Source organism: Drosophila grimshawi, unplaced genomic scaffold (genome assembly GCF_018153295.1).
Source record: "Drosophila grimshawi isolate 15287-2541.00 unplaced genomic scaffold, ASM1815329v1 contig_1367, whole genome shotgun sequence".
Classification (NCBI taxonomy): Eukaryota; Metazoa; Arthropoda; class Insecta; order Diptera; family Drosophilidae; genus Drosophila; species Drosophila grimshawi.
This window is the reverse complement of record NW_025062889.1, coordinates 10,199,174-10,225,668: the sequence shown is the minus strand read 5'-3', so window position 1 is coordinate 10,225,668 and position 26,495 is coordinate 10,199,174. Positions and strand designations below refer to the sequence as shown.

General features: G+C 39.9%; 5 protein-coding genes across 6 annotated transcripts; 1 reads left to right on the top strand and 4 right to left on the bottom strand.

The window, feature by feature from the left end:
- Positions 1-4,604: 4,604 nt before the first annotated feature.
- On the bottom strand, positions 4,605-9,555 carry LOC6560293 (probable multidrug resistance-associated protein lethal(2)03659). Its single transcript, XM_001986314.3, has 6 exons — positions 9,425-9,555; positions 8,854-9,084; positions 6,524-8,765; positions 6,170-6,320; positions 5,148-6,096; positions 4,605-5,086 (listed from the first exon to the last, which is right to left on the bottom strand). Exons 1-6 carry the CDS (start codon positions 9,499-9,501, stop codon positions 4,822-4,824), a joined length of 3,915 nt encoding a protein of 1,304 aa, XP_001986350.3. The 5' UTR covers positions 9,502-9,555; the 3' UTR covers positions 4,605-4,821.
- Positions 9,556-10,017: 462 nt separating this feature from the next.
- LOC6560292 (ceramide-1-phosphate transfer protein) lies at positions 10,018-11,061 on the bottom strand. The gene is made up of 3 exons (XM_001986313.3): positions 10,833-11,061; positions 10,554-10,771; positions 10,018-10,497 (listed from the first exon to the last, which is right to left on the bottom strand). Exons 1-3 carry the CDS (start codon positions 10,970-10,972, stop codon positions 10,196-10,198), a joined length of 660 nt encoding a protein of 219 aa, XP_001986349.1. The 5' UTR covers positions 10,973-11,061; the 3' UTR covers positions 10,018-10,195.
- Positions 11,062-11,265: 204 nt separating this feature from the next.
- LOC6561137 (protein lethal(2)k10201) lies at positions 11,266-12,169 on the top strand. Its single transcript, XM_001986312.2, has one exon. The coding sequence runs from the start codon at positions 11,327-11,329 to the stop codon at positions 12,014-12,016; it is 690 nt and encodes a 229-aa protein (XP_001986348.1). The 5' UTR covers positions 11,266-11,326; the 3' UTR covers positions 12,017-12,169.
- Positions 12,170-12,194: 25 nt separating this feature from the next.
- LOC6561205 (dolichyl-diphosphooligosaccharide--protein glycosyltransferase subunit 4) lies at positions 12,195-12,557 on the bottom strand. Its single transcript, XM_032734405.1, has 2 exons — positions 12,499-12,557; positions 12,195-12,306 (listed from the first exon to the last, which is right to left on the bottom strand). Exon 2 carries the CDS (start codon positions 12,297-12,299, stop codon positions 12,195-12,197), a length of 105 nt encoding a protein of 34 aa, XP_032590296.1. The 5' UTR covers positions 12,300-12,306; positions 12,499-12,557.
- A 174-nt stretch (positions 12,558-12,731) lies between these two features.
- Positions 12,732-26,084, bottom strand: LOC6561146 (putative phosphatidate phosphatase). Of its 2 annotated transcripts, none has more exons than XM_001986310.2 (7): positions 25,824-26,084; positions 22,517-23,039; positions 16,146-16,297; positions 15,335-15,547; positions 14,217-14,390; positions 13,970-14,146; positions 12,732-13,306 (listed from the first exon to the last, which is right to left on the bottom strand). In XM_001986310.2, the coding sequence occupies exons 2-7, from the start codon at positions 22,827-22,829 to the stop codon at positions 13,193-13,195; spliced, it is 1,143 nt and encodes a 380-aa protein (XP_001986346.1). In that variant the 5' UTR covers positions 22,830-23,039; positions 25,824-26,084; the 3' UTR covers positions 12,732-13,192. The 2 variants fall into 2 exon arrangements, with proteins under 2 accessions (XP_001986346.1, XP_032590855.1); XM_032734964.1 differs by lacking the exon at positions 12,732-13,306 and adding an exon at positions 13,649-13,847 and having other exon boundaries at positions 25,824-26,075.
- Between the last annotated feature and the right edge of the window lie 411 nt (positions 26,085-26,495).

Sequence of the window (26,495 nt, the reverse complement as noted above, 5' to 3'; positions counted from 1 at the left end):
AACAAATTGCAGCTCATCTGCAGTTCGAAGCAGCCGAAACCATTGAGAGAATAGCCTGGCAGCAGTCTGGCATACTAGTTGTGGTGGCCCAGTGGCATTTCTCGGCAGGATCAACTGCAAATCTTTTGTTGTAAATTATATTGCCATTAATTACGCTCGGATTTAAATATGCCGCGTTGAGCATAATGCAGCACGTTAAAAATCACTTAAAAATCATTCAAAATTAACAAAACAAAAAAAGCCTGCTCGAGTCAAGAGAGCTCGACTGGAAGATACCCTCAATGCAAGACTTCAACGATAACCCAGGCACGTCTTGGATACTTAGATATTTGTATAAATTGGTAATTAATCCCAAGTCACAACAAAACATAACAAAATTGGCAAGTGCAATAAAAAAATATGTCTCAATAGATTTCGATTGATTTTTTTGTTAAACTAAATAGTAAATTAATTTATAAGTATAATATAGGATAAGATACCCAAACTAACTTCTATTTATTTGGTATCTAACTCGCTTATCCACAGAGACCTTGGAGTGACCTTCATCTTCCAATAAATATACAGGTTCAGCTATGAACTGGACAACAATGGACAGGCAGTTGAGAGTTGTCTTAGTGAAGACTGGCAATCAACTAGCTCCACAATAATAAAAAAAAAACAATCAAAATATGTTTTTCACTTATAGATCTATTGTCTATCTTATAATATTGATGTTGTATATGTGATAAAGTATTGTACATAATAAAGAAAAATAATATTTAATTCTAAAGTTGTAAAATATCGAAATAATTTTATATTACAAGTCAAGGAATAGTTTTGAGAGTTATTCGAGTATTTGTTTACTCAAAATGAGCAAGATATCTTATTAGTCGACTCTGGCAATTTATGTACGTAGTAAAAAATGTAAATTTGATTGTGCATTTTGCAAAACTCGACAACAGGAAATCTGTTAGCATGGTCCACCCAACTTGGAAAGAAAGGGGGTCATAGTTGAATGCAGCGGGTCATAAATCAAATGCGAAATGCTCGCTGTCATAATTTGTCATGAGGCGTTGCCACGCCCTCCATTTGCCAGTGGTCCTTTTAGTTATTTACTTGATGCACAGCAGACATATAGATAGGTATATATATATATATATATATATATACATGATCAGCCCCGTCTTGTCCACGACACATGTTATTTGCAAGATTGTTGCTGCTTAGTAGCCGATGACATATCAAAGAGTTGGAGACCGACTCATTACCCGCTGCACTTGTCACTGAAATCACTGTGACGTGGCATGCAAAGTGAGGTAGGAATGGGTTGGGGGGCGGATGGAGGCAGATTGACCAGTGGGCAGTGGGCAGAGACTGCAATCAACCGACGACGAGTGCCCAGTGTAAAATGGCTTGCAAATGAAGGGGCCGCCCTGACAATCGCAATGCATTGCATTGCTGCCCCAATCGTCGTCCCCCTCTGCGCACACCCCAACGCACCCCACCCACCACTTAGGTTTGCTATTGTATTGTGGCATGCGATCTGTCAAACGACAGTTGTCCCCCAAGCGATCGGAGCACCCAAGGCTCGTTGGCTGTTGGCTGTTGTCTGTCACGGTCGCCGTTGAAATTCTGTTGAAAACCGAAAAATGCACTCACGCACCTGAATCCCTAATCAGACGACAATCCAAGTCCAGACACAACCAGCAACGCAGCGGTAGACAGGAGACAGACCAGCAGTGCCACAGAGCCACAGTCTGGCGGCTACCGGCGGTAATACATTTGTTTCTTTATTCTTTTTGTCACTGCTGTCTTGTGCATTAATTAATTACAATTTTATGATTTTATTAATTTCCCAACAAATATGAGATTGGGAATGCCGTTGTCTCTTGTCTCTTGTCTCCGGCTACGTCCTCGTCTCCGTCTCCGTTTACGTCCTCGTCTCGATCTCTGTATATTCCAATTCCCAGGGCTTATGGGCACGTACGATGAGCCCGTAATAATAATGAATGTAAATTGCCTCAATGAACGATTTAATGTCTTAATACATTATTTACAATGCATGTTCGTTATTGTTTGCCTGCCGCCGTTGCAAGCCCCCGCCCATGTCCACGCCCCCACTCACACTGCATGCCCCTTGGACTGACCAACGGCAGTTGGCAGTTGGCAGTTGCACACCACAACAAAAATTTGAATATAATTATTGCTATGTGCAAACATTTTGTATTGTTGTTGTAATAGCTAAAAACAAACAAAGTGCCGACTGCATGTGCCCAGTATATATAATTCAATTATGTTCATCCGATGCACATAGAGAAAAAAATGGCACTGAAACTTACAAAATTTGCTGAGGCTTATAACTTATTATTCAGCACTTATATTTCTAATACTACCAAAGATTGTATCTTTTTAAACACAAGAATATTTTCTTAAGTCTTAGGTGCATTTTTTTTTAAATTTATAAAACAAATTTCTATATTTCTTAATTATAGAAAATTTGAAATTTGAAATTGAAATTGTAATAAATTTGCTCATTTCTCAATCATCGAAAATATTTCTTAAGCATTTCAAATAGTAACAAATTTCATTTCGAATATTTAGAAACTATTTCTGCAAACCAGAAAAAACTTTCTAGTATTCAGTGCAATTGTCATATTAGTTCGATTTTTTCCTGAGTGTAGCACAGAGCTATTAAAATTTGATAACGTTGAAAACACTTCACATCTGGCGGCTGTATTTTTTTATGCATTTCGTTTGTCGGTCAGTAAGGGAAGCCATTTGTCAACATTTGTCACATATATATTTCGTGCAAGCTAATTAAATATAAATATTTTATAAATTCTAAATTATTCAAATATTAAACAGCTTCAAGCTGAATAATAATAATCCATAATTGCAGTGCCAAGAATAGTGTGCCCTATTTAAACGATCAGCTACCTCAAAGACTGATCCACTCAGCCAACCACATTTGTGGTTCTGTTTCTTGATTTGATTAATTCGCATAGCGACATTTGTCACCCGGCTGTAATCCGAAATCACTTCCGTTGCAGAGCGGCCAACCACAGCAGCTTGGGTCACATGATCATGACCGGATAATAAGGCAAATTTGGACGTGTGCACGTATTCCAAAAGCAAATCGAAATCTCTGAGCACTGTGTGTGGTCGCTGCGAGAGATCGTTTAGGATGAGTTACGAGGCCAGCCAGCGAATCTACGTGCCCCGAAAAACCTGCAAAGATTGTGGTACACTGCCAACAAGCAGCAAGGACACGTGCAGATGTCAGATAATTGATAAAACTGCTCAGATAAGATGATGAGTGTTTGCTGTTAAGTAATTGATATTCCGGCCGACATTCGGCTACCCGCTGAGCAGTGCCTGCAAAAGCAATCAGCATGTGAATGAATGTGGCGGCCAAAAAACCACCGGACAATTTACGCCGCACAGCATACGGAACTGCGCGAGGCAAGGGAGCCTGGGAGCCGTTAGAAAGCACTCACATACATACTCACTTTATTTGGTGAGTTGGCAAAAAAATAAATAAAAATAAATGCATAAGAAAAAAATGTGGAAATAATAAAAAAAAAAAGAAGATGCTTGCAACACAAAAAGCACATCATTGTCATCTCCTGGCTAGCAATTTGGAAACCGTCTTCTTAGAAACGCCCACCGACCCACACACAGTTGGCCCTCTGCCTGTGTCTGTCTGGACGCGCTCTAGTTCCGCCCACCGGCTTCCGGCCACACACACACTTACACACACATACACACACACATACTTACTAGCATAAGTGCCAACAACTCTCGCTCAGTTTTTTGTTATTGCTGCTGCTATAACAAGTTGAACGCTTTCAGCGCTGCTTGCCAAGCGCTTAATGTACTGAAATGTGACGGAATGGGTGGCGCATGTCCATAATTACAAACCACCCATCGAGCACAACCACGGCTCGCCCAACCCCCCGCCCTCCGCCCCCGTCCCCCATCCAACATTCCCCTCTGTCATCATGAAATGTGCCAGTAAAAAAGTGATGACGTAGTTTGTGCCACAACTCAATTGTTTGGCAACGCCCACCGCTCAGCAGGCGGTCAAATTTTGCGGTCATTGTCGCGCAACGTTGTTAAATGCTGCCGGCGGCTTTATGCTGGTCAGCAGCAAGACAACAAAAAAAAAGGTTCTTTTTTGCAGATATATAAAAAAGTCGATTTCAATAAATAAATGTTTTTCAAATTGAGACCCTGTAGCAGCCAGCTTGTGTGCGTGAGCGTTATTCTATCGATTGTTATGGTATCGTTTTATGGCAAGCAGCTTTACAATAGATGGCGCTTGTCTGTGTTTTTATTTAACTTAATCTTGACTTTTAAAAGACCACCAGAAATTTACTAAATAATAATACAATTCTAAATTAAGATTAACAACAGAAGTAACTGCGTAGCACAAGTTTGTTGAATAAACATACTAAATAAGCTTAGAGATCCAGCTAATCGCTCTAACTTAAGTTGAACAACATAAAAACTCTGAACTGCAGTAAGAAATTTAGATAAGCAAATCAGACTGGCAAAATACGATTGGCAATAAAAAATAAAGCTGAAAATATCATATAAAAAAAAACGCATGTTTAAAGGTTTGCAACATTTTTTTTGTTTTTATTCGAACAGATTCAAAATCAATTTGAAAGAACTATGTTTTAAGAACTGGCGCAAGTTTATTTATTTTTTGTGCGATTCTTTTCAATATGGTATATGGTATATGTATAAAAAATCACTTAAATATATAAACAAAAAATCATTTTTACAGATCACAGCGAAGACTACAGCATTAATGAACATTTTAAGATTAGGTTGGGTTTATTTGTTTTTACGCATGTACGCATCTGCGGCAATTTTCTTGAGATGTTTTATGGTAACCAAGTCATTCTGGTTAACCAGCTTGAGCAGGGCACCATCTTTGAGCTGGAGCAGCTCGTGCGGCGGTCCAAATTCGATTATTTTGCCAGCATCAATAACTAGAACGCTGTCGTTGTCCATCACTGTGTGCAGGCGATGTGCAATTGTTAGCACCGTGCACTGGGCGAACTTGGTCTGGATTGTCTCCTGAATCAGTTTGTCGGTGCTGTAATCGAATGTAAATTAGAAGTGATTGCTTAGGCTGCTTGGGCAGTTGTTCCACTTACTCGGCATCCACGTTGGCCGTTGCCTCGTCCAAGATGAGTATTCGATTGCTGCGCAGGATGGCACGTGCCAGGCAAACCAATTGCCGTTGGCCCATGCTGAAATTCGAGCCGCCCTCCTGCATGTGGCAGTAGAGGCCACCCTCCAGACTATGAACATATGCCTTCAACTTGACATCGTGCAACACGTCCCACAGAGCCTCGTCGCTTTTCTCGTCAAACGGATCGAGATTGAAACGCAAAGTGCCAGCAAAGAGCACCGATTCCTGTGGTATGATTGAGATGCGACTGCGTAGATCATGCAGACCCAACTGCGCAATATTTTGGCCATCGATCTCGATGAGGCCCTCGTTGACTGCCAGCCTAAACAGTGCCTGAATAATTGAGGATTTGCCGGCGCCTGTGCGTCCCACAATTCCAATCTTCTCCATGGATCGTGTCTCAAAGTTAAGGCCCTTCAAAATGTCATTATCCTCAGGTGTGTAACGCATGCGCAGCTCACAGAAACGCAGATGACCCGCCTGTGGCCATTCGGCGGGTAGATTCACATTTTTCGCCGTCTCCAGCGGTGGCTCCGAAGGCGTCTTTGCGTACTCCAAAATGCGCTCCACACTGGTCATCTTGTTCTCGAGCTCTGCAGTTTGCCGCATGCCCCACTGACACATGATGACCAAGGTCATCGATTGAGTGATGGCCAGACCCACATCTCCGCTGTAAAAGCTTTGGTTGATCACCAGAAAACTGAATGTTACGGCCAGTATGTAAACCACACAGATCAGATCCGTCCAAAAGGCGAATGCACGATTCGCACTCGTATAGAGGAACAGAGCAGAGGAGTTGGTATTCTGGTGTCCATGGAAAGTCTGCTCCAGCTGTGGCATCGCATCCAGCGCCCGAATTGTGGTCAATCCTTCGAAAGTTTGATTGGCATGCGAGTAAACTGGACTGCGAGCTGTTATAAAGGAAAATAAAATAAGTAAAGAATGTTAAATCTTTTGATTGTTTAGTTGCTGCTGCTGACTTACTCAGACTTTCAATGCGCTTCAGACTGCGACTAGCTGCGATGTAGAAAGCACGGCACAGATACATGAGAACCACCATAATCGCAGCGGGAATGAGCAGCCAATAGTTGGCTATGGCAACTATAACCAACACGGCCACCACATTCACAAAAAACTATAATAAAAAAGAGCTATATAAGACTAGTTTACCTTTAGAATTAATATAGATAACAGAATGAAATGATGCAATACCCAATTTACTAAGTCATCATAGCTAACTACAACAATTAAAATATATGCAAAAGATTATCAAGATTCGACTACTGCATATATCATATAGTTCCCATAATTTTAGATATATGGAAGATTACAAGTTACCTGAAGGGAGTCCATCATGGCCTGCGGCAGGGCCACATCCACATTCTCAATGTCGCTGGAGAATCGATTGAGGACACGACCCGAGGGATTCGCATTGAAGAAGTGCATGCGGGCACGTATGATCCCATGGAAGAGCAGATTGTGCAGTCGCAACGAGATGCGCAGGCACAGCAGAAAGAAGCCAAAGGTGCGCAGCAAGTACAATGCCAGGGTGCACAGCAGCAGCACCGAATACCAGATGACCATACGGGTGCGCGTCTCCTCGAATTGCTCGGCATTGGCATAATCTCGATTCTCCTCCCAGGTGGCCCAGCGCGATATGAAGATGTCCATGAGGGCTTGGCAAACGCGTGCCAGCACAAAGAGAGCGAGCACTATGCACACCAAGATGGGTGCACCCAGTGCCTGGAAGTAGTCCCGGTAGATATCATAGCCAACGGCGCCTTGTTGCTGCAATTCCGCATTGGCATTTTGCTGTTGTTGCTGCTCATCCGCAGCATCAGACATGTCCTGAGACAGCTTGGAGTTTCTGTCCACCTGACTGAGCACACGCTTCACCTGTTGCTTATCCGTCTCAATGGCATCTAAGTCAGGCGCTGCATGCTTCTCGATGACATCCCGTAGCTCAGCATAGCTGCCCTGGTGGGTTAAGCGACCTGAGTCGAGCAATAGCAAGTGGTCCACCTGTTGCAGCAGCTGCACGTGATGCGTCACCAATATCCGCAGTTTGTCAGCCAAAAACCGATGAAAGCACTTGTCCATCAGCAGTTTACCCACCCGGGAATCCACTGCTGCCAGAGGGTCATCGAATAGATAGATATCCGCCTGGCGGTAGACGGCACGAGCCAGACTAATCCTTGCCTTCTGGCCACCGCTCAAGCTGATGCCACGCTCACCCACCACAGTTGCGTCGCCATGTGGCAACAGCGCCAGATCACAGTCCAGCTGGCAGGCATGGACCACAGCACGATAGCGCTGCTCATCGTAGGGCTCCACAAACAGTATGTTGTCCCGTATGCTGCCCTGAAAGACCCAGGGCTCTTGCGGAGCATAGCTCAACTTGCCGTGCAGTTCGACACGACCCTGCATTAGCTCCACTTCGCCCAAGATGACGTTGAGGAGGGTACTCTTTCCGGAGCCCACGTTGCCCACAATGCCCACGATTTGTGCCTGTTGCAGATCAAAACTGATGCCTTCAATATGCGCTCGTCGCTGCTGCAGAATGCTTGGCTTGTTCCAGCTGGCGCTGACATTCTGAAAGCGCAGTGATTTCAAAGAACTCTCCGTGCAATGCAGCCGGCCAGCAAATATAGGCTTGGCCGGTTTGCCCAAGTCCAGTTGCAGAGCGGGATTATCGCCACAGCTTGAGCAACCTTTGACCGTGGGGGACTCAGTCAGCTGGAGAAAATCGGTAACACGCCTGGCGCTGACCACAGTCTGGGCCCAGGTTGTCACAGCCAGTGGCCAAAAGTGAAGCAATGAATCGTTGAGCAGGCTGTAGTAGGACGAGAGTATGAACACCTTCTCGGCGGTGACCACATCTCCCGTGTACACGTAAGCGATGAGGCTGAGAAAGAGGGACACCTTCGATATCATGTCGGTGCACTGCAGCGCCGCATAGATGCACATGGAGCCGCGAATCGACTTCACCTCCAGTCCGCGTACATGGGCAATTAGCTTGGCGAAGGACTGCTCCCACGCATACATTTTGATCACCTGTATGGCGCCAATAATCTCGTTCATCAGCTTGACTCGGCGATCTCGCTGTTCCGCGGACCTCGTGCGATAGTGAGCTGCCGCCTTGGCAGCCCAGGCCTGCAACGGAATCAGCAGGATTATGAACGCAATTCCAATGATTGCTGTCCAACCAATGCGCATGTACATAATGTAACCAAAGATGATCGCCTCCACGGGACCCTTCCACAGATCGTGAAAGAAATAGAACGTCAAATCGAACTGTGGCAAATCGATGGACATCACTGATATGGCCAAAGCACCGAGACCTTCTCTGCCATTGATCGCCGCACGCAGACACTTTCGGTATATGAGTCCAGCGCAGGCCAGCCGTATGCGGGTGCCCACGGCAAACACATAAAACATAAATGGATGAAACACCAGCGAGGTGACCAGCGAGCACAGCACAATGCCCATCGCATACAGATAAGCGGACTCCTTGGTGATGCTAGTCTGTCCCTCGGCAAAGTACGAGATCAGTCCGCCCAGGAATAGTGGCTGAAAGGCGCTGCATAACAAAAATAATATAAATCAGTCAAACATATTCAGCGGAGAAATTAAACTGTCTTCAAGGAGTCAATGTTAGTTTTACTCACTGTATAGCAATTTCTAGGATTGAGTAGATCAGGCAAACGGGCACGAATTGCCAGCCATAGAATGTGAAGATCAGATGCAGCAAACTTGGCCGCTTCCGTTGGGATTCACGTATCCAAGGCCGCTGCAAGCCATCCGTCAGTTTTTCACTATCGAAGCAGGACAGATTTGCGTATAGCTCATCGTCACTGAGTTCTTCGCGGCGCCCTTTGCGAAATACATGTCGCATCCATCTAAATTAAGATAGATCAAATTCAGTAATATCGACAGAGCTCTAGATTAACACATCATGATAGGGAGCAACGTGACGATGCACAGTTAAATTATTATTCAATCATTATGCCGAAGCTTGGCAAAATAACTGATTAGGAACAAGCCAATAAATAGTGGCAGTATCTCGTTGACCATGTAATCGAGGCAGACAGAAGATACACGGCTCAAAAGGGCTTAGTTTATCAATCAAAGTCGACTCGAATATGGGCAAAAACTTCGTATTTTATTTAATTTCGCACATAACTTATATTTTATTAATATAGAGATCAGAGGATCTGCTGCTGTTATTGTTAAACTCACACAAAAAACCACTTTGATATCAAATTTGCCTCCAGAAACGGATTCGTTTCACGTTTAATATTCGACTGTGTATTCATAGCGCCATTCACGGAATCTTTTTTACGGCGTAAACGGCTCGACGGACTATTTCTAAATGAGTCGCAGATAGCCAAGTTCACCCCTTTTAAGTTATTTTGATTTGTGTTTGCTTACGTTCCCAGATAGGCCCATCGTAGTCGTCGTTTTTTTATTTTGCACTTGGCACAACACAAATTGACTGATTTAAGTGTCGGTAATTTGGCCAATGAAACCGTTTATAAATTGTTAACTGATAGGGGATAAACAAATACGTAATCAATAGCGTAATAAAGCCGGAAGTTGTCGGCCATTAAGTAGCGGCCATTGGTGCTTAAGAGTGATGCATACATATTCTGGGTTTTGGCCAATTGCGGGTTTTAGTCTCCAAAATTAAAGCCTGATAGCAATGTTTGGATTCGGAACAATGCACCCAAGACAGCTGTTCGGGGCTGTCCAATCTAATCAGAGCGATTTAGATTGTAATTGGCTTTCATCGCAGATAGCATGCCTAAAACTATGTTTGAGTAAACGACGGATATGGAGTGAAACATATATTTGAGAAACATAATTCTTCAGTCATTGCTAAGCTTTAATGAGACAAACACGTGCACAGCCACTGCAAACAAAAATTGGAATGCAGACATCGAATAAATAGTTGAAAAACATCCACAAGACGACGACACAAGCGTAATTTATGTTGAATCCTAAAGGAATCTAAGGCAGATTGTGCAGCTCTTCTTGTGCATAAAGCTGTTCCGTTCGATCATAGACAATGCGCATGTGTTGCAACATCTCCGGCAGCTTCGCAACGGCCCTGGACACATCCACGTTGCGACAGACGCGCTTGAGGAGATCGCCACGTGTAGGCATCGCATACATGGCCATTTGAGCACCTTTGCGTATGAGGAATGAGTGATACTTGGCCAGCGTGTCGTTGTATGCTGACTTACACACATGGTGTGACTTTTCATCATCGGCGATTTCTTGAAGACGATTCAGAAACTCGTACACGAACTCTGTAAAATGGGATGTTAAAAGATAACAATTCTTATCATTGCAACAAGATAAGTACCCAGACCACGATGCAGTCGCAACAATGTGCGACTCCCAGACACGTAGCCCTTCTGATGCAGCAGGCTGGCTTCCTTCTCATACAGCAGCATTGTCTTAATGCTGTCAAAGTGTTTAGCCTCATCCGTGTCTTGTTTCCTTAGCTCGTAGAGAATGTCCAATTTGCTGCGCACATCGCTGCTGACGAAGGTGAACACGCTTCCCATCAGCATGAAGAATCTAAGCAGAAGAGTCTTATTAGTATTGTGTGGGGGTATTCAGCTCATCTTAGCTAACTCACTTCATGATTTCCTCATATGCTTCTAGATAGTCTTCCATGCGTACATCGTCGTCCTCTTGGAGGCTCCTTTCAAAAAGTGCTGCTACTTTTTCTATATCAAAACAGTCCACAGCAACTGCAGCTTCGCTTTCAGTTGCCATTATTTAATATTTTTTGTAATACTTTTCTCTTGGGGAGATACTAATTTGGTTTTTAATACTAACTCTTACAGAGTATAGCTGCTATTGTTTTCAGATAATATATATTTTGTTAACGAATACAAGCAGTTATCGGCTAACAAGCACTCTTATCGATCTATCGATATATTGGCACGCAAATGACAGAAGGTAGATTATCATATACATTTTTAAATGATATTAATACTTAATTAATGCTTTAAAATACCCCCTCCCCCCCCTTCCTTCGTAATTTCTTAGGTTTTAATATTCCCAGAATTGTATCGGCCTGTATGAAAATCGATAGAAAATATCAGCTGTTTTAAAAGCTAGTGCAAAATGAATGTGGAAACGTTGCCCGGCTTGCCGCTCACAAAAGAGCAATTAAATAACATTTTAGCCGGGATGAGCGTTGGTTATATTAAACCCACAGATCTGCGTACAACTTCGCCAATACTGCCGCCATTTAAGAAACTTGGTGTGCTCGTCGACTATGACGATATAGTGGAAGCTACTACAGACTCAAAAAGTTCCACTTCCAAAGAGAATAAATTGAACATCAAATCGACACAGGCGCAGGATTACAGCTGCATCCAATGTCGTCGCCATTTGCCGACTGCACATCTGCTGGATCTGCACATCACCGAACAGCATGATTTGTATTTTGCGGCGAGTGTGGAGCGTGGCGACAAACCCCGCTATTCCTGCTACATCGAAGAGTGCGTCGTGAAGTTTAATGATCCCCAGGAGCGTAAGGATCATTGCATTAAAGTGCACAAGTTTCCGCCCAACTATCGCTTCGATCAAGCAAAGGCCAGCAAAGTACACAAATGCAAGAATTCCAGTGACATGGATGTGGATGTGGACAATAATGTGCCGTTGGCCACTGAGTCCAAATTACCTTACATTAAGGCCTTCAATTTTGGTCATCCCACACAGAGGACTTTCAACACACGTAAGGAACGTGGAACTGGCAAAGCTCTGCTGGATGTGCAGGCAATGAAAGATGCACTTAACGATATGGATTAAGCTTTAAGTTACCATTTTTATTATTATTACTCGAATGTCGAATGCTCTACAATATTAGTCGTATTAATTGATTTGTGGAAACCTTAAGGATCATTTGGATTTGATGATCGACCTGTGAAATTGAAAATAAATTGAAATTGTTTTTGCCATTCATATTTGGAGCCCTCGGGGATTATACTTACTTGCCCGTGTTGGCGTTGATGTAGTGATAGGCAACAACAAGCAGGAACAGGAATACGCCCAAAACATTAGAAAATATTGCCAATTGCACGTCGGTAATCATTTTGATACTGTACACATAAAATCAGAAAAAATCAGCGATCAGCAGAATTTGTATTAGAACTGGTGACACGTCATGTGTTAAATGCCAGTGCTTTCAACATAAATCGATAAAAGTCCAGCATAAAGTGAAATGGGTTACATTTGGTATGTAGTGTTGGTCGCCAAAGGCTCTAAGCGCATTAACTGAAGGAAATATTTACCTTTTTCTGCGAAAAAACAAGCCGGTTTTTGTTTAGGCGTGCTGATATCACTCGGAATGTTAAAATCTATCGATACGTGGAAATGTGATGCATTTACTAGAATATCGATATATTTAAATACCGATGTTAGTATTTTGTATAAATTGTCATTAACTATCGATGACAAGAAAAATTTAACAACGATAGGAATTAGTTGTTGTCCCATAATCCAAACATTTTCGAAAAAAAATCGGTTTTTGCTTATTTTAAGTAAAATGCTTTATTAAATACATAATTTTTTCTTACTTCATTTACATTGCTTATCGTGTAGCTTCTTAATCGAGAACTAAGAGAACTAACTCAAGTTAGCATAATACTAATCGATTCAAATCGAATCTCCAAAATAGCAAGTAAAATTTTATAAAAGCTTAAGGTCACTTTAGTGATTATAGTCATATCATACTATCTCAAAATACCTTAAGTTGTCCGTGTGCAAAATCCATAAAATCATTGGAAAATTACACACACACACATAAAATAAAAAGCGTCTAAATAAAATAATTTAAAATGTAAATGGCATATTTGTAACTAAAATCAAGCGAAAGCTTTGCTTTCTTTTGACAATGCGCAACAGATACAAATTTGCACTTTCCTGTTTTGCTTAAAAATTATGGAATTTGTGTCCTAAACGAATACTAAAATGGGCAATACTTGGCTAATTTGTTGTAACCACAACCGATGAATGCGTTCGGCTAATATCCTGCGAACTTCGGGGCATGTACGGCTTTGTGCTCGGACTTTTGGTGAACAAGTCCGATACGTAGTTGGCCTGAAAATAAAGAATTTAAGTTGGGTTTTAAATAAATATAGAATGCATTAGATTTAAACTAAAGAACATTTAAGTAAGCACCTAAAAGTATGGTATGGTATTATATGATTTACTGAACAACAGCAGCGAAAGGACTAAACTTAAAACATTTACTTCATTTTTGTTTGTATGTAGAAATACACACAAGCAGTATAAATAAACTAAGACCAGTTTAATTGCCAGTTTTTCTCTTTTTGATACCAAAATTACTAAGAAATACAACTGAAGACCAAAGCATGGTTTTGCTGGCTTTTTTATCTAAGCAAAGGCGGCACATCTGACGACTTAAAGGAAACGCCAATGTTGTGGATATCAGTTCATGTTACTTTAATTGCACAATTCTCTTGTTTTTACAATGATCCAGCAACAATTAAGTGGAATAATTCTCTATCACTGCCAGTTACTGCTTCTGGGCGCCGAGAAGTCACTGTGCCTTCTTGCCTTCTGTGCTGGGCCAACAAGCTGTTTGCAAGTTGAACCAAGCTTTGGACAAACAGTTGCACTAAAAAAGATGATCAGTGATATGTGTGTGTAAATTCAGTGTAAGTATGACAAGTAAATCCAACAACAACAACAAAATGGCATGCGGGGAGGGGGAATAGGTGCTACTTTGGTATAACTTACCACGATTAGAGCAGAGACGGCACCAATGGTCGAACCGGCCAGCACATCCGACCAATGATGCTTGTAGTCCGAGACACGACTCAGCGCCGTATACCAGGCAATCATGATGAACATAAACTGGAGAAAGTGACGCAACAGCTTCGAGCCACGCCATTTCATGCGCGCTTGCAAATAGAGCTGCAAGTTAAGAAATGAATAAGAATGAGCAAGAAACAAACAGAGGCGGCAACAATTAAAGAAAACTTACCGCCACATAGACCATGGTGTAGAAGGTGAAGCTGGAGTGTCCGCTGGGAAACGAGAGGCGCATCTCTTTCAACATGCGAGCCGTTGAGCCAACACCTCGACACTCGAACTCCGTTATGTACTTGCCGGCATTTAGCTCACATGTCGAGCCATCGGGCATGACTGGCTGGCACACCTGTGTAATGACAATTGACTTATTGAAACTTGAGCGAAAACACGCTAAACTTAAGCTGCTTAGTGTCAGTCTCAGTCAGTGGAGTCGCTCCCTCCTTTGCTATTTGCAACATGTGCGGCATATTTTAAAAAAAAACAGCTGCTACGCATTTTATGCTCAATTTTGCAGCGCTGTTGCTGCACTTCACTAAATAATAGGGCGTCACTGTGCTGGCTGACAGATGGGGACTCAGCAAGTTCCCCTCAATCTCAATTATGTCTCATTTTCCCCCACAAAAGTTGTAGTTGCAAATATATAAGTTATACAACATGTGTTGTCAATAGTTAACTTATGTTTTCTATTCCCAGTAGACCAACTAATTCTGCTTAACTCCGCTAAATGTATCTTAATTCGGAGACTTGCTCAACATATCTGACTTAGCTATCTCCTTCTCTGGATATCCGAGAGGGAGAGTCAAGGACCTAAGCTACATAAGTTTGCCCTATTTTAATACAGCTATATTTAATATTAACTTTATTATTATTACTTTTTTCGTTGTCAATTTAATATCAATTTTTAAATGTATAATACAAAATTGCTTGAAAGCAACTTTAATTATTATTATTTTTTTAACTTTTTATTTATTTATTATTTTGAAATCCAAGCAATCTTATCAAACTTGGCTGGGCTGTTCTATTCGAAACCCCCGCCGTTCTCAACTCGCAGCTCAAAATGCTTTAAATAAACATGTGTAAATATAACTCCAAATTGTCATTCGGAGTGGCAAGCAACCATTGCGAAAGTCGCATTGAAGGCACCACTTATGTATTTATAGGCTTTTTGCTGTTGCAAGACACACACGTACACACACAGCGAGCTGTCATGTTTATCATGTTGCACATGTTGCGCATTAAAATTAATTGGCAACTCCACTCGTTTAATTGTTGATCGATTGTCAAACTTACCGCAAAGAAATGTGGACGGAGGCGACCAATCGAATACTTGGCTATATCCGTGGTTAGTTGAGTGACGGCGGCGCCAAATCCAAAAATGCCAATTTTCTTATAACACTCGATCATCCAGTCGGGTATCTCATAATTCATAAAGATATACCTGCGAGGCGTGCCAGTTCCACTCGCACTGGCCTCTCGCGAGAGCAGCACTTCAACGATCAGTATCTGCGAAAGAGCCAAGGGAATTCGAAAGAATTTTATCAATGGTGGATTCTCTTCCTTTTAGCACCTCCTTGAAAATTGTTTACCCTCAATTAAGTTGTTGTAAATAGGCAATGAAGCGTATGCAAATATTTACATGGGCCCATTTTCATGGTATATTTGTAAATACAGTTTTATTAGGGCTTTCTATGAATTACGGCTATAGTTTTGTAGTCCAGACACATGCTGCTCCAGTTAAATGTGCTGCATGTGGCCAGATGCCATATCTCTCCCACTACTGCTGCTGCTGCTGCTGCTGCTGGTGTGTTGCAACTGCCTCAAAGTGGAGCACATTAAAGAGCTGTTGGCAATTGTGAACTTGAAATGATTGTGCAACAGCAACAGCAACTGCAACAACAACAACAACAGCAACAACTGACACATGCTTGACACATTTCACATGGGTGGCCAGAGCCACTTTGGAGCAGTGCCAAGTGCTCCTCCAGCCCGCAGCGAACAATCGGCAATTAAATTCATTTATATTTTCATATTTTCATTTTCATTTCATTCAATTCATTTCGATTAAATTCCATTGTTTGCCTAAAAATGCTTTTCAACTTACAGTGCCCAGTGGTAAACCCATCCCAATGAAGTAGAGCATCCAGTTCCTCACTGTGGACTCCTTGAATGGATGCATCAGCGATTCATCGTCACAGAAGAAGCCACGTTTGTAGGGATCACCAAGCAGATAGAATAATAGTATGGGAAAGCCAACTGAAAATAAGTAAAAAAAAAGAAGAAAAAAACATAAAATAGAAAATAGAAAAAGTAAACAATTTTAGATCGATCAAATAACAAAGCATAAACGTCAATGATTTATCAATATTTTATTTAGTAGGTCATTGGGACTTGTGTCGAGTATTAAGAGGCATTATCGATCGTCTCACTCCCGCTCTCACTACAAATATATTTTTGTATGACTGACACGGTTGACTTACGATATGTCTAAGCTATTGATAAGATTACTACTCGACTTCTTGGGGCATACATGTATGGGGAGACAACCAGACGACGACGACGACACTCGTTAAAAATGCCAACGACTATTTTTGGGCACAACAGCTGCAAACAGCGCAGAGAACGGGGCTAGGGGGAGTCTCTAGTGTTGGAGGGGAGGGGGAGTAAAATATCTTCAGCCTTTCAACAAGATACTCACGCATTTGTTTTAAATTAAAAATGCAGTACAACATACCATTAATAATAACTTTCGTGGCATACAAATGACGCAGCCAGACAAATGGTCAGTATGCACACTCACACGCTGATTGATTGATTGGTTGACTGATTGATTGATTGATCAAAGGTTGAGCGCAGCAGCGTGCAACACATCCATCACAGAGTCGCTGCAGTGGATCGTGTCAGTTGACACTTGAAATATGTTTGTTTTCACAATGAGTGCCGTGCTAATTATAATACACCCTTATTAAATACACACAGAGCAGAACAAGTATTCAATTAAAAGTGCATTAATGCAACGCAGCACTTGCACCAATTAGAGTTACAATTACCAGTTACAGTTATGGTTATAGTTTCCCTAATTGCCGAACAGGTCGACGGGCCTAAATCTAAAATTAGAAAGCCAGAGAGGCCTTGACGCATCTGTAAGCATGAAATGCGAGGGCGGTTTCAAAAGTGAGTCAGATATAACTGAGTAGATGTGTATTGCCACTAAACATACCACATACCACATTCAACTTAAAACTGAGTGCACACAAAATCTGTGAGTCTATTAACCGAATCGGAAGTTGCTACACTCAGAAAAAGAAACTGAACTAAAATTTAGGAAGTCACCAAGGGTAACTAGGCTTATTATTCAGAAAATATATTTCTAAAATATAGGGTTTTTACTTTAGTTAAGTGGATAATAGAATTATTTAAAAAAAATTATAAAATATGTCTAACTTCAAAGGATTGATTTTTATGTCTGTTAACACAACATTTTTATATCAGCTTTATTGTTACTTAATTAGTATTATTATTAATATGAAAAACATTTTAGATTTACTTGAAAATATTTCAGAATAATAGCAAAGAGCCATTAAGCTTTAAGAAATTATTTCTTGGTTATGATTTTATATTTATTATTTGTTATTTATACATTTAGAATCTAGAAATAATTTCTATAACTATAAAAACTTGCTAGTTTTCAGAGTGATTGTCATTTTAGTTTGTTTAATTTTAAGAAATTTGTAAAGATTATTTCTCATTTTTTGCATCTTTGCATTTCCGCTGGGAACATTTGTGTTGCTTCCGAGAGTATATGCTGTAAGTATAATGACTACAGACTTAAGTGATTCATAAGTAAAGACGTCACTACGCTAAAATCTACATATATAAATATAAATGGAACAACCCAAGTCGTCAGTGACAACGATTGTGCGCAATGTTGCATCACTTGAGGCAGGCAAGTTGATGATGCTGCTGTCGCTGCTGCAGATTCATTTCACAATAGAAAGGAACTCATGTTGAGCAAGGCAATCAGAGATCAGGGCGCGACAAAGGTGGACAGACCTAAGATGAGGGGAAAGTAAGCAGACAGGACAGCTGCACCAAAAACAGGTTCAATCTCTAACAACAAAAAGAATATATATAAAAAAAAAAACTGTAGCGACAATTGTCTAGATTTTTAACGATCTCCGCTGGGAAAGCTATTCGATGGGCATCATATATTGTTGCCGGATTAGAGTCATATTACGAGCACCAAGTGGCCTTTGTATGCGGGCGGCTAATCCTGCCACAGAACGGTAGCTCCTCTATGGATTTTACGACTTTGCCGCATAAAAACGAGAGTATGTGGCAGTTATAATCTGATCGTAAATGTCTGCAACAAATATTAAATGAGGGAAAATCTAACCAAGCATAACTCGATTAAAAATGCTACATATGGAATGGGTAATAATAATGCAAGTAGCAACTAGTAGAGGGAGGGGGAAGGTAGATGGGGCATGCACAGCCTGTGACGGAAGTGCTTCGTTTAGTGGCAAACGCCAAATCGTGTCACAGCAAGTTCAACTAAATGATTACCATAAACGAACAGAGAATTGAGAAAAAAAAGCAGCAGTCGCATTTTAATATTATTATTTTTGAAAGTGCTTTGCGTCCCATTTGGTGTCAAGTCCATTTCAATAATGCTTAAATCACAGTATGCCGACAAAACAAAAAATTGTACACAATTTGTTTGATAAACAAACACAAAGAGGTAAATGACGTTCTGGAGCACACTTTGCCCCTGCTCAACTTAAGACAAAAGGGGAGCCGCCGCACTGCTGCCACCGGTCTATGCCACATATTACATACTTTACTTATCTCTCTCTCTCTCTCTCTTTCGCTGTGCATATATTTATATGTGCAACTGCATACTGTATCTGTATCTGTGTATCTATATCTGTCTGATGCTGTTGTGTACTTAAGTGCGACGCACTCTTCTTTGAGCTGGGCGCCAAACAAGTTGCGGCAACATTTACAAAAGCGTTTTGTGGGCCACACAAACAACATTGTGCGGCACGTTAGAAGCATTACCACCTCTCACTCGCTTATCGTGCAACAATAAATGCAACTATTTCTTAATGCTGGCATTCAAAATCTTCTCATCTCATTTGCAGCAGAGATGGCCACTGCTGTCTCTCTGTCTGCCAGTTGAATTCTAGCGGCGCTAATTAAACAAGACGGAAGTTTAATTAAAGACAATTAATGCCAAAAGATTTGCACTCTGGCCAACCTCTGGCCAATTGACAGCAGACAGCAGACTGCAGACTCCAGACTCCAGTTAAGACTTTCGACCAAGGCTGACTGACAGTCCACAAATTGATGGATCAGCGAGACAGAGTATTTTCTCATTTATCAACTGCCATCAACTGAAGACAAGGCTCAGGGATCTAAGCATTTTACGCTTCACAACTCAAAATCAGTGCACAGACTCTCTCTCACTCTCCTCCTGTCTGGGAGGCGACACATTAATTGCACATGTGCAACAATTACCAGGAAATTCCAGACAAGTAGGGAGAGCTGGCAAAGGTGTCGGTGTCACCCAGGTAGATCCCAACATGCAACGCCTTTGTGTGCCACAGCCCATAAGTCGTGGCATGGCAGGTCGTCAACAGAGCTGAAGATTGGCGACCATAAACAATAGCAACAAAAAGCCAATTTCAGACTGGTTTCGCCTAGCGAAGTAGAGCACATTAGGGTTTGAGAAAAAAATAAAAAAACAAAGAAGAATAATACAGACTAGAGCTGCCCTAAACAATAGTTAAGAAGGCTAACAACAGTCTATCTTTGCTGATTCTTGCTATTAAAAATGTTCGAAATACACTCGCAGAAATAAAAAGTATAAGAAATTAACCGAGAATGATACAATCAGTTGTTCGGTTTAATCATTGAATATCTTTGATGGAAATTATCAGCATATTTGCTGATAAGAGTTACCTTAGTCAGCAGTCAAAAGAGTTAATACCTTATAAATTTGCTATTATTGGTGTATGAAGTACACTCATGGACATTAAAAATGAATAGCAAACTAAGCAAGAATAATACAGATGAAAGATACCCTAGATATGAATATATTAATTTTCTATATACAATATTTTTGTATACACACAATGAATATATACAAATCTTAAATGTATAACACATATTAAACACATTATATGCATAATCCACTTACACATTGAGTTAATATTAAGATAAGATTTGAATATACATTGCATTGTTTATCGATTTACATATCGACATCATCTATATATACATACGGGAATTGAGTCTTTGTAATAGTTATGGCTAAAAATGAGAATGAAAACAGACTCTGCATAAAATCAGGGCAAAACGCCGCAGTCATCGAAACTGTTGCTATCTGTTCAACGTGTTTGATATTATTGTTTCTGTTGTTTTGTTGTTGTTGTTTTGTTGTTGTCTGCTTGCTTCTCTTTTTTGTAGAAAATAAACAAAGCATGAATTGGAAAAGTGATCGCCTCCATGACCATGGCAACAAACGAAATGCGTAGCATAAATATTTTTCTTTCTACTTGGTTTTTCGTTTTTCGTTTTTTTGTTGTTTTCCACTCCACCCACACTACTCAGACTCACGCACTATAAATTATTGGAGTGCGTGCAGTTTTTCTTTCCCTCTCTCTCTCTCTCTCTTTTATGAGTTTAATGACTCCACAGAAGCCCACCGAAAAGTTGAAATAAGTCGTTTTTCAATTGTGGCACAGCTCGTTCGCATTCAATTAACGTCAAGCGGCGACAATACTAGTTTATTTTCAGTCAAGTCTCAAGTCAAGAAGTTTAACACACCCAAAATGCGTTATTTAAATACTCGAAAAGGCATCGCCTGCGTTTGGACACATCACTTTATCAGCGACTTGCGTCAAAACTAATTTACGCCCAAATTAGTCGACGACAGACACTCAGAAAAAAGTCCATCAGATCAGAATCAGATCAGCGCAGACAATCTTAAAAGGTGCTGCATAGTTGCTCTTAAAAGGCATTGGAATCTGCTTTGGAATGAGTCTACGAATTCAACGTATATATATATATTTTTATAACGTTACAACTAATTGGAATCAATTTGGAAAGAACTATTTGTGTTTTTACATATTTGATTAAGTGTGCAGCTGGGGTTGAAAGTTTTTTTTCTTCTTTTTTTTTACTTATTTTTATTTTAATGTCAAGGCTTCTTATTTATGGACACAATTAGAGGGGAGAAATATTTGAAATATAAAGTTTGTGTGATTAGATAGCTACTTTGAGCATTGCGTGTAAATTCCCTTCACGTTTTATTGGCAATTTCGGCACTGCTTATTGCTGACAGATTGATAAATGTTGCCAGCTTTTAGTTGACAGGTTTTAATTTAATTGGAAAATAGATAAGTTGCCGCAAACTGATTCATTCATGATTGGTGGCAGGTGATTTTATTTTTTAATATGTTTCTTTGGTTTCTCTTATGACGTGCACCTTTTGGTGCTTAATCGCGATTAACGGCTTAAACCACAAGTGGAATGAGTCAACGCAGCTTGATGCACACACATAATTACACAATTCTTTATATAATGTATACATACAAGCGAAATTCTGTTGGTTTTTTTATATATATATTTTTTTTATCAAGTTTGTTTTTACCCAAATAACCAGAATGAGTGTATTTAAATATTTGCTCACGTACGTAAATATTGTATTGCAATTAAATACATATAACAAGTCAAAACAGATAAACACAAAGCTGTAAATTAAGCTTGAGGTCAAAACTGGTAAAAATGGCGACAACGTTCGCGTTTACCTTAAACAAAAATAAGGTGTAGTGCCCATTTTCTGTAGCTGTCAATTGGCGACAATAATATAAACAAACAAAAAAACTTTCTCAAAAGTAAAAAAGCTATTAGGTATTAAGCTTTTATTCGAACTAACCTGAATTCCCGCACCCCTTTTGGGTGACACATTTTTGCATCTATGCTTGGGTAAATAATAATATAATGCAAACAAAAGACACAAATGCGGAAATGCCTGGTGACAAATATTACATTTTGAAAGCAATTAAAATTAGCAGCACTGCTACTGCTGACACATTTTACATAATCACTGTTAAATTAGAAATGTAATTAAGATTAACAGCAATGCTAATCAAATTCTCGCCCAATTTGTTTGGAGTTCTGATTGCTAGCTCAAACAATTCAATGTGGATCGCTCAGCTGTTTAAAATGACCAATAAAAGAGAGCAACAGAGTGTATTTATAGACGTGTGTGTGCGTATCAATGAGAAAAAGCTCTGCTGAGCAAGGCCAGTGCACACATACAGATGCCGAAAATTACATAAAAACGAAATACACAAAAAAAACAATGCGACAACAAATATTGCGGCAAATTCACACATATGCAATTCACACATAACAGTGTGCCTACGCTCTCAAATGTACGTAATTTTAGGTTGTGGCAACACTCACCGCAAAGCAAAATCAAAATATCGAGTCCCACTCGACATAAAATTCGCTTGTTTGTGTCCATATTTGTTATGTTTTGTTGTGTTTGTTGTTGTATGTTGCTTTGCAAGCGTTCTTCAATGCTGCTCGTCGAGTTGTTGTCGTTACTGCTGCTGGGAATTGTCAATGTTATTTGTGCAGGTGGAGCAGCGTTTTTGTTGTTGTTGTGGTTGTTATTGTTGTTGCCGCTGGCCACGTTTGCGCTTGAATCTGCACTCAATGGACTTTCCGGCCGACGGAGCGGTGTTGTCTCGCTCGCTGACGATTCGTTACTCATTTCCAATTAGTTTTTGTGCTTTTCGGTGAGTTAAAACGACGGAAGAAGCTTACAAAAGCTTTACGCTCTCTCTCTCTCTCTCTCTCTCTTCACTTGACAGTGAACTTGTGCTTCAGCTTTGACAGAAGCGTTGAAGGCAGCAGAGCACAGCACAGATTGCTCCTCTTTTGTTCTTCAGGTAAAAACGTTAAAGTTTGAAATACGTCATTTCTGCAAAAGGAGGGTAGAAAAGATAATAATTTATAAAAGAATTGTGGGATTACACATGTATGAGTAAGGCAAACGGTTTCATTAAAAAAAGACAAAAGAAAAAAAAGGATAGCCGTGACGAAAGTATGCATGCTGTGATTCATTCATTGTTATGCTTCGTAATGATATTATGAGCCAATCAGTGCATTCGAGTATGAGCAATGTCCTCAAAAACTATGAGATACCATATAAATTACCCTTAAATGTATTTCTCTGTATTTCACTTTACTTTTTACTTGATTGATATTTGGAAACAAGAGTTTCAAAACTGGAAGTAGATCTGTGGTTCCAAAATTATAAAGACAAACTACTCACAACGTTTCCTGTGGAAGGCTCTTTCCAAGTTTACTAAGAACTCCTATGAAATCAAATAGCAGTAAAATTAAAAAAAAAAAAGAAGCAATATTCTCAAAAATAATTAACAATTTCTATTCTGTTTCATTCATTTAATTTGCCAGTATTTTATTGCAAGCATTAATTTTATTATATAATAAACTAAAAAATTATTCGATAACACAATTGCAACGCCTGCGAAATCGAACTAAAGAACAGACATTGTGCTCAGCTGCGGAACCGTGAACCGGTTGCGCTTCAACTAGTTTGTATCTTTGCATTTTATATTTCCAATTAGAAAGAAATGTGTACAGGATTCATCGTGAGTCGTGAGTCGTGAGTCAATTGCTACTCGCAGGTCAACAAGCTTGCAGCAAACTAGTGGTTAGAGATTCTCAGTTGGGATCGAGTTAATGTTAATGGGCTCTGCAAATAGTTTGATTGAACAGAACGACTGTAATTTGTGCAACTCTGTTAAGGCTTGCCCATTAATGGAGCGTTGTAATAAGCAGCTTGCAACCTGTAAAGCAGCAACTACAGTCGCCATTGTTTGGAATTTCAGCGGACAAAGAAACAAGCTAAATTCGGTTGGAATTGCAGTCGGTTGTCAGTTCCCAATCGTTTACTGCAGCTACTTGTTCGTCACAGCAAGCAGAATCTATTTTTAGATATCATAACGAAGTTTATAGTTTGTTGGCTTGTCTGCTTTGATGGCAATGAATAATTTGTCTTCCAGCAAGGGGAGTATTTAGTATATATTTTAATGATCAAAGCAGCTTCTTAATTAAATACGAAACACTTTAAAGATTTTTATCTAAATGACCAAAAGTGCAATTTCAGCACTTATTTTTAATTGTTTAATAAACAAAATAAGAAAGCGCGAACAGGTTAACAGCTATCTGGAAACACTTAATCAAACGTTAAAGTGCATTAGGCAAATGTTATTCACATTTTGCCGTAACAGAATACAGAATGATAGCAATATGCGTTTATCTTGCTCTCAACAATCCTTCTCCCCCATCTCACTCTCTCTTCACTCCATAGCATTCAAATGTCATGCTAAAGTGACGCATGCTGTGAAATAAGGTCAAACAATCTGCCTGTTGAAGTGAACATAAAATGTAATTGCTTATAAATAACAGCAAATGAAATAATGTAAATAATGAATTTTAAATATTATAACTGAATATCCACGTTAATGGAAAAGGCTACGGCAATTTCCCATTTTGACTGTATCATTGAATATTTCACGGCTACACTGCAACTGTAAAACGGGGCTGATCAAAAGGCAGTGCCCAGAACTACTTGCAGACTTATTGACGACGTAGACGTCGCTGCTTCTGGCGGAAGGCAAAATGACACCAACGACGCTGACGTCGTCGTCCATGTGCGGTCGTTATACCTACGTATGTATGAATGTGTATGTATATTGGTCTGTGTGTGTGTGTGTAAAAAGCTTGTTTACTTAATATGTAAATGATGAGGAGTATTAAATTCATGCTTGTTACGGCATTCACACGCGTCTGACATTGAAATTTAAGACGACGTTTCTGGTTGTTTTCTGCAAGTGAGAGTGAGAAGCAAATGTTAGCAAAGTTCTTTCACCTAGTTACTAATGTAAACTTCACTAAACTGTTGATATTTACAGATAACACAACTTGTTATTCTATATACGACGTAAAAATTTGTTATTACTTTCGATTTTTCCAATTACAAATCTGGTTTACGGTTACGTGACGCATTGAATGGCTGATTAAATTTATCAAAGCAAAATCACCGTGAAATGTCATGAATTAACGTTCCGTGATAAGGACTGACTGGGCAAATTGAAAAAATACCGATTAGCAAATTATTCCATTCGCAAAAATAATAAAATCAATAATAAAAAGAAAAATAAAAAATTATCGATATTTATGGGTTTCCTTCGCACATCCTGCCAAATTAACAACGACCTTGAACCTGGCACACAGACACACATACACACACGTAAACACTGACAACGATTCAATGTAAACATTCTGCGTTGCAAATATCGATTTTACTTTATGGCCATTTTACGATATGGCAAATATAACAACTGAAGCACTCACACCTCCTTGTGGGAGCAGGCAACTGTTGTTATATCTATCTCTATCTCACTTTCATTTGTTTAGCAGTGCGTTTAAGAATCCCTGCAATTACACAATATATATAACAAAGCTATGTTTACCAATTTCTGTTGTTTGTTTACATTGACATCCATTTTAGCTTTTCACACATGTTTCGCTATCGGACTTTTTTTTTGCTTTCATTGTTCATTCTTTTTTATATATTTTACTTTCCACAAAAACGAACGATTTTTTTTTATCTACTAACACACACATATAGCAATGATTGTATATAAATAATCCATATTACGTATGAATATTTTACCTTTAAACACAAATCAATAGAATTAATGCGCTTGTGGCAAAATTAATAGGTTTTCAATGTTTTTTCCGTTGCGAGAACCAGATGCCAAATTTTCTCAGCCACTTTGCTGGTTTTTGCTTATTAGCGTCACTAAAAACTATTTATTTCTTTTGTGCATAAACAATTACGAAAAATTCAAAGCATTTGACGCAGCGCAGCGTAACGCACTCCGCTCATCGAAACTTGTAGGCAACCGAACACGTCCGCTGAGCGAATTGTACTAAATACGAAGACAAAGACAGACAAGCCTTTTATGATTGTTGTGTGTTTGGCACACGCAGAGAGAGAGAGAGCAAAGCCGAATTATGCGCACTCTCACCGTATGCTACTTCGTGTGAGGAGAATATAACGGGACTCGCTTCGTGTTCAGGTAATTCATATTTTAAGCTTAGATAAGAAATGTTATCGGAACTAATGTGAATTAAGGCAATAACGGGGTCAGTCACCAGCCTCGTATAGTTGTTTATAATTCGAGAGGAAAATTAAATTGTCAAATTGCAAAAGATTCATTTGAAAAACATCAATAATATCTTCTGGGAATGAATAAAATTAAATATTCAGCTTATCAGTGTGATTCATATTAGAGTTTTTAATAATAGCGCTCCAATGTGCATTAAAGGAGATTTCACGAAG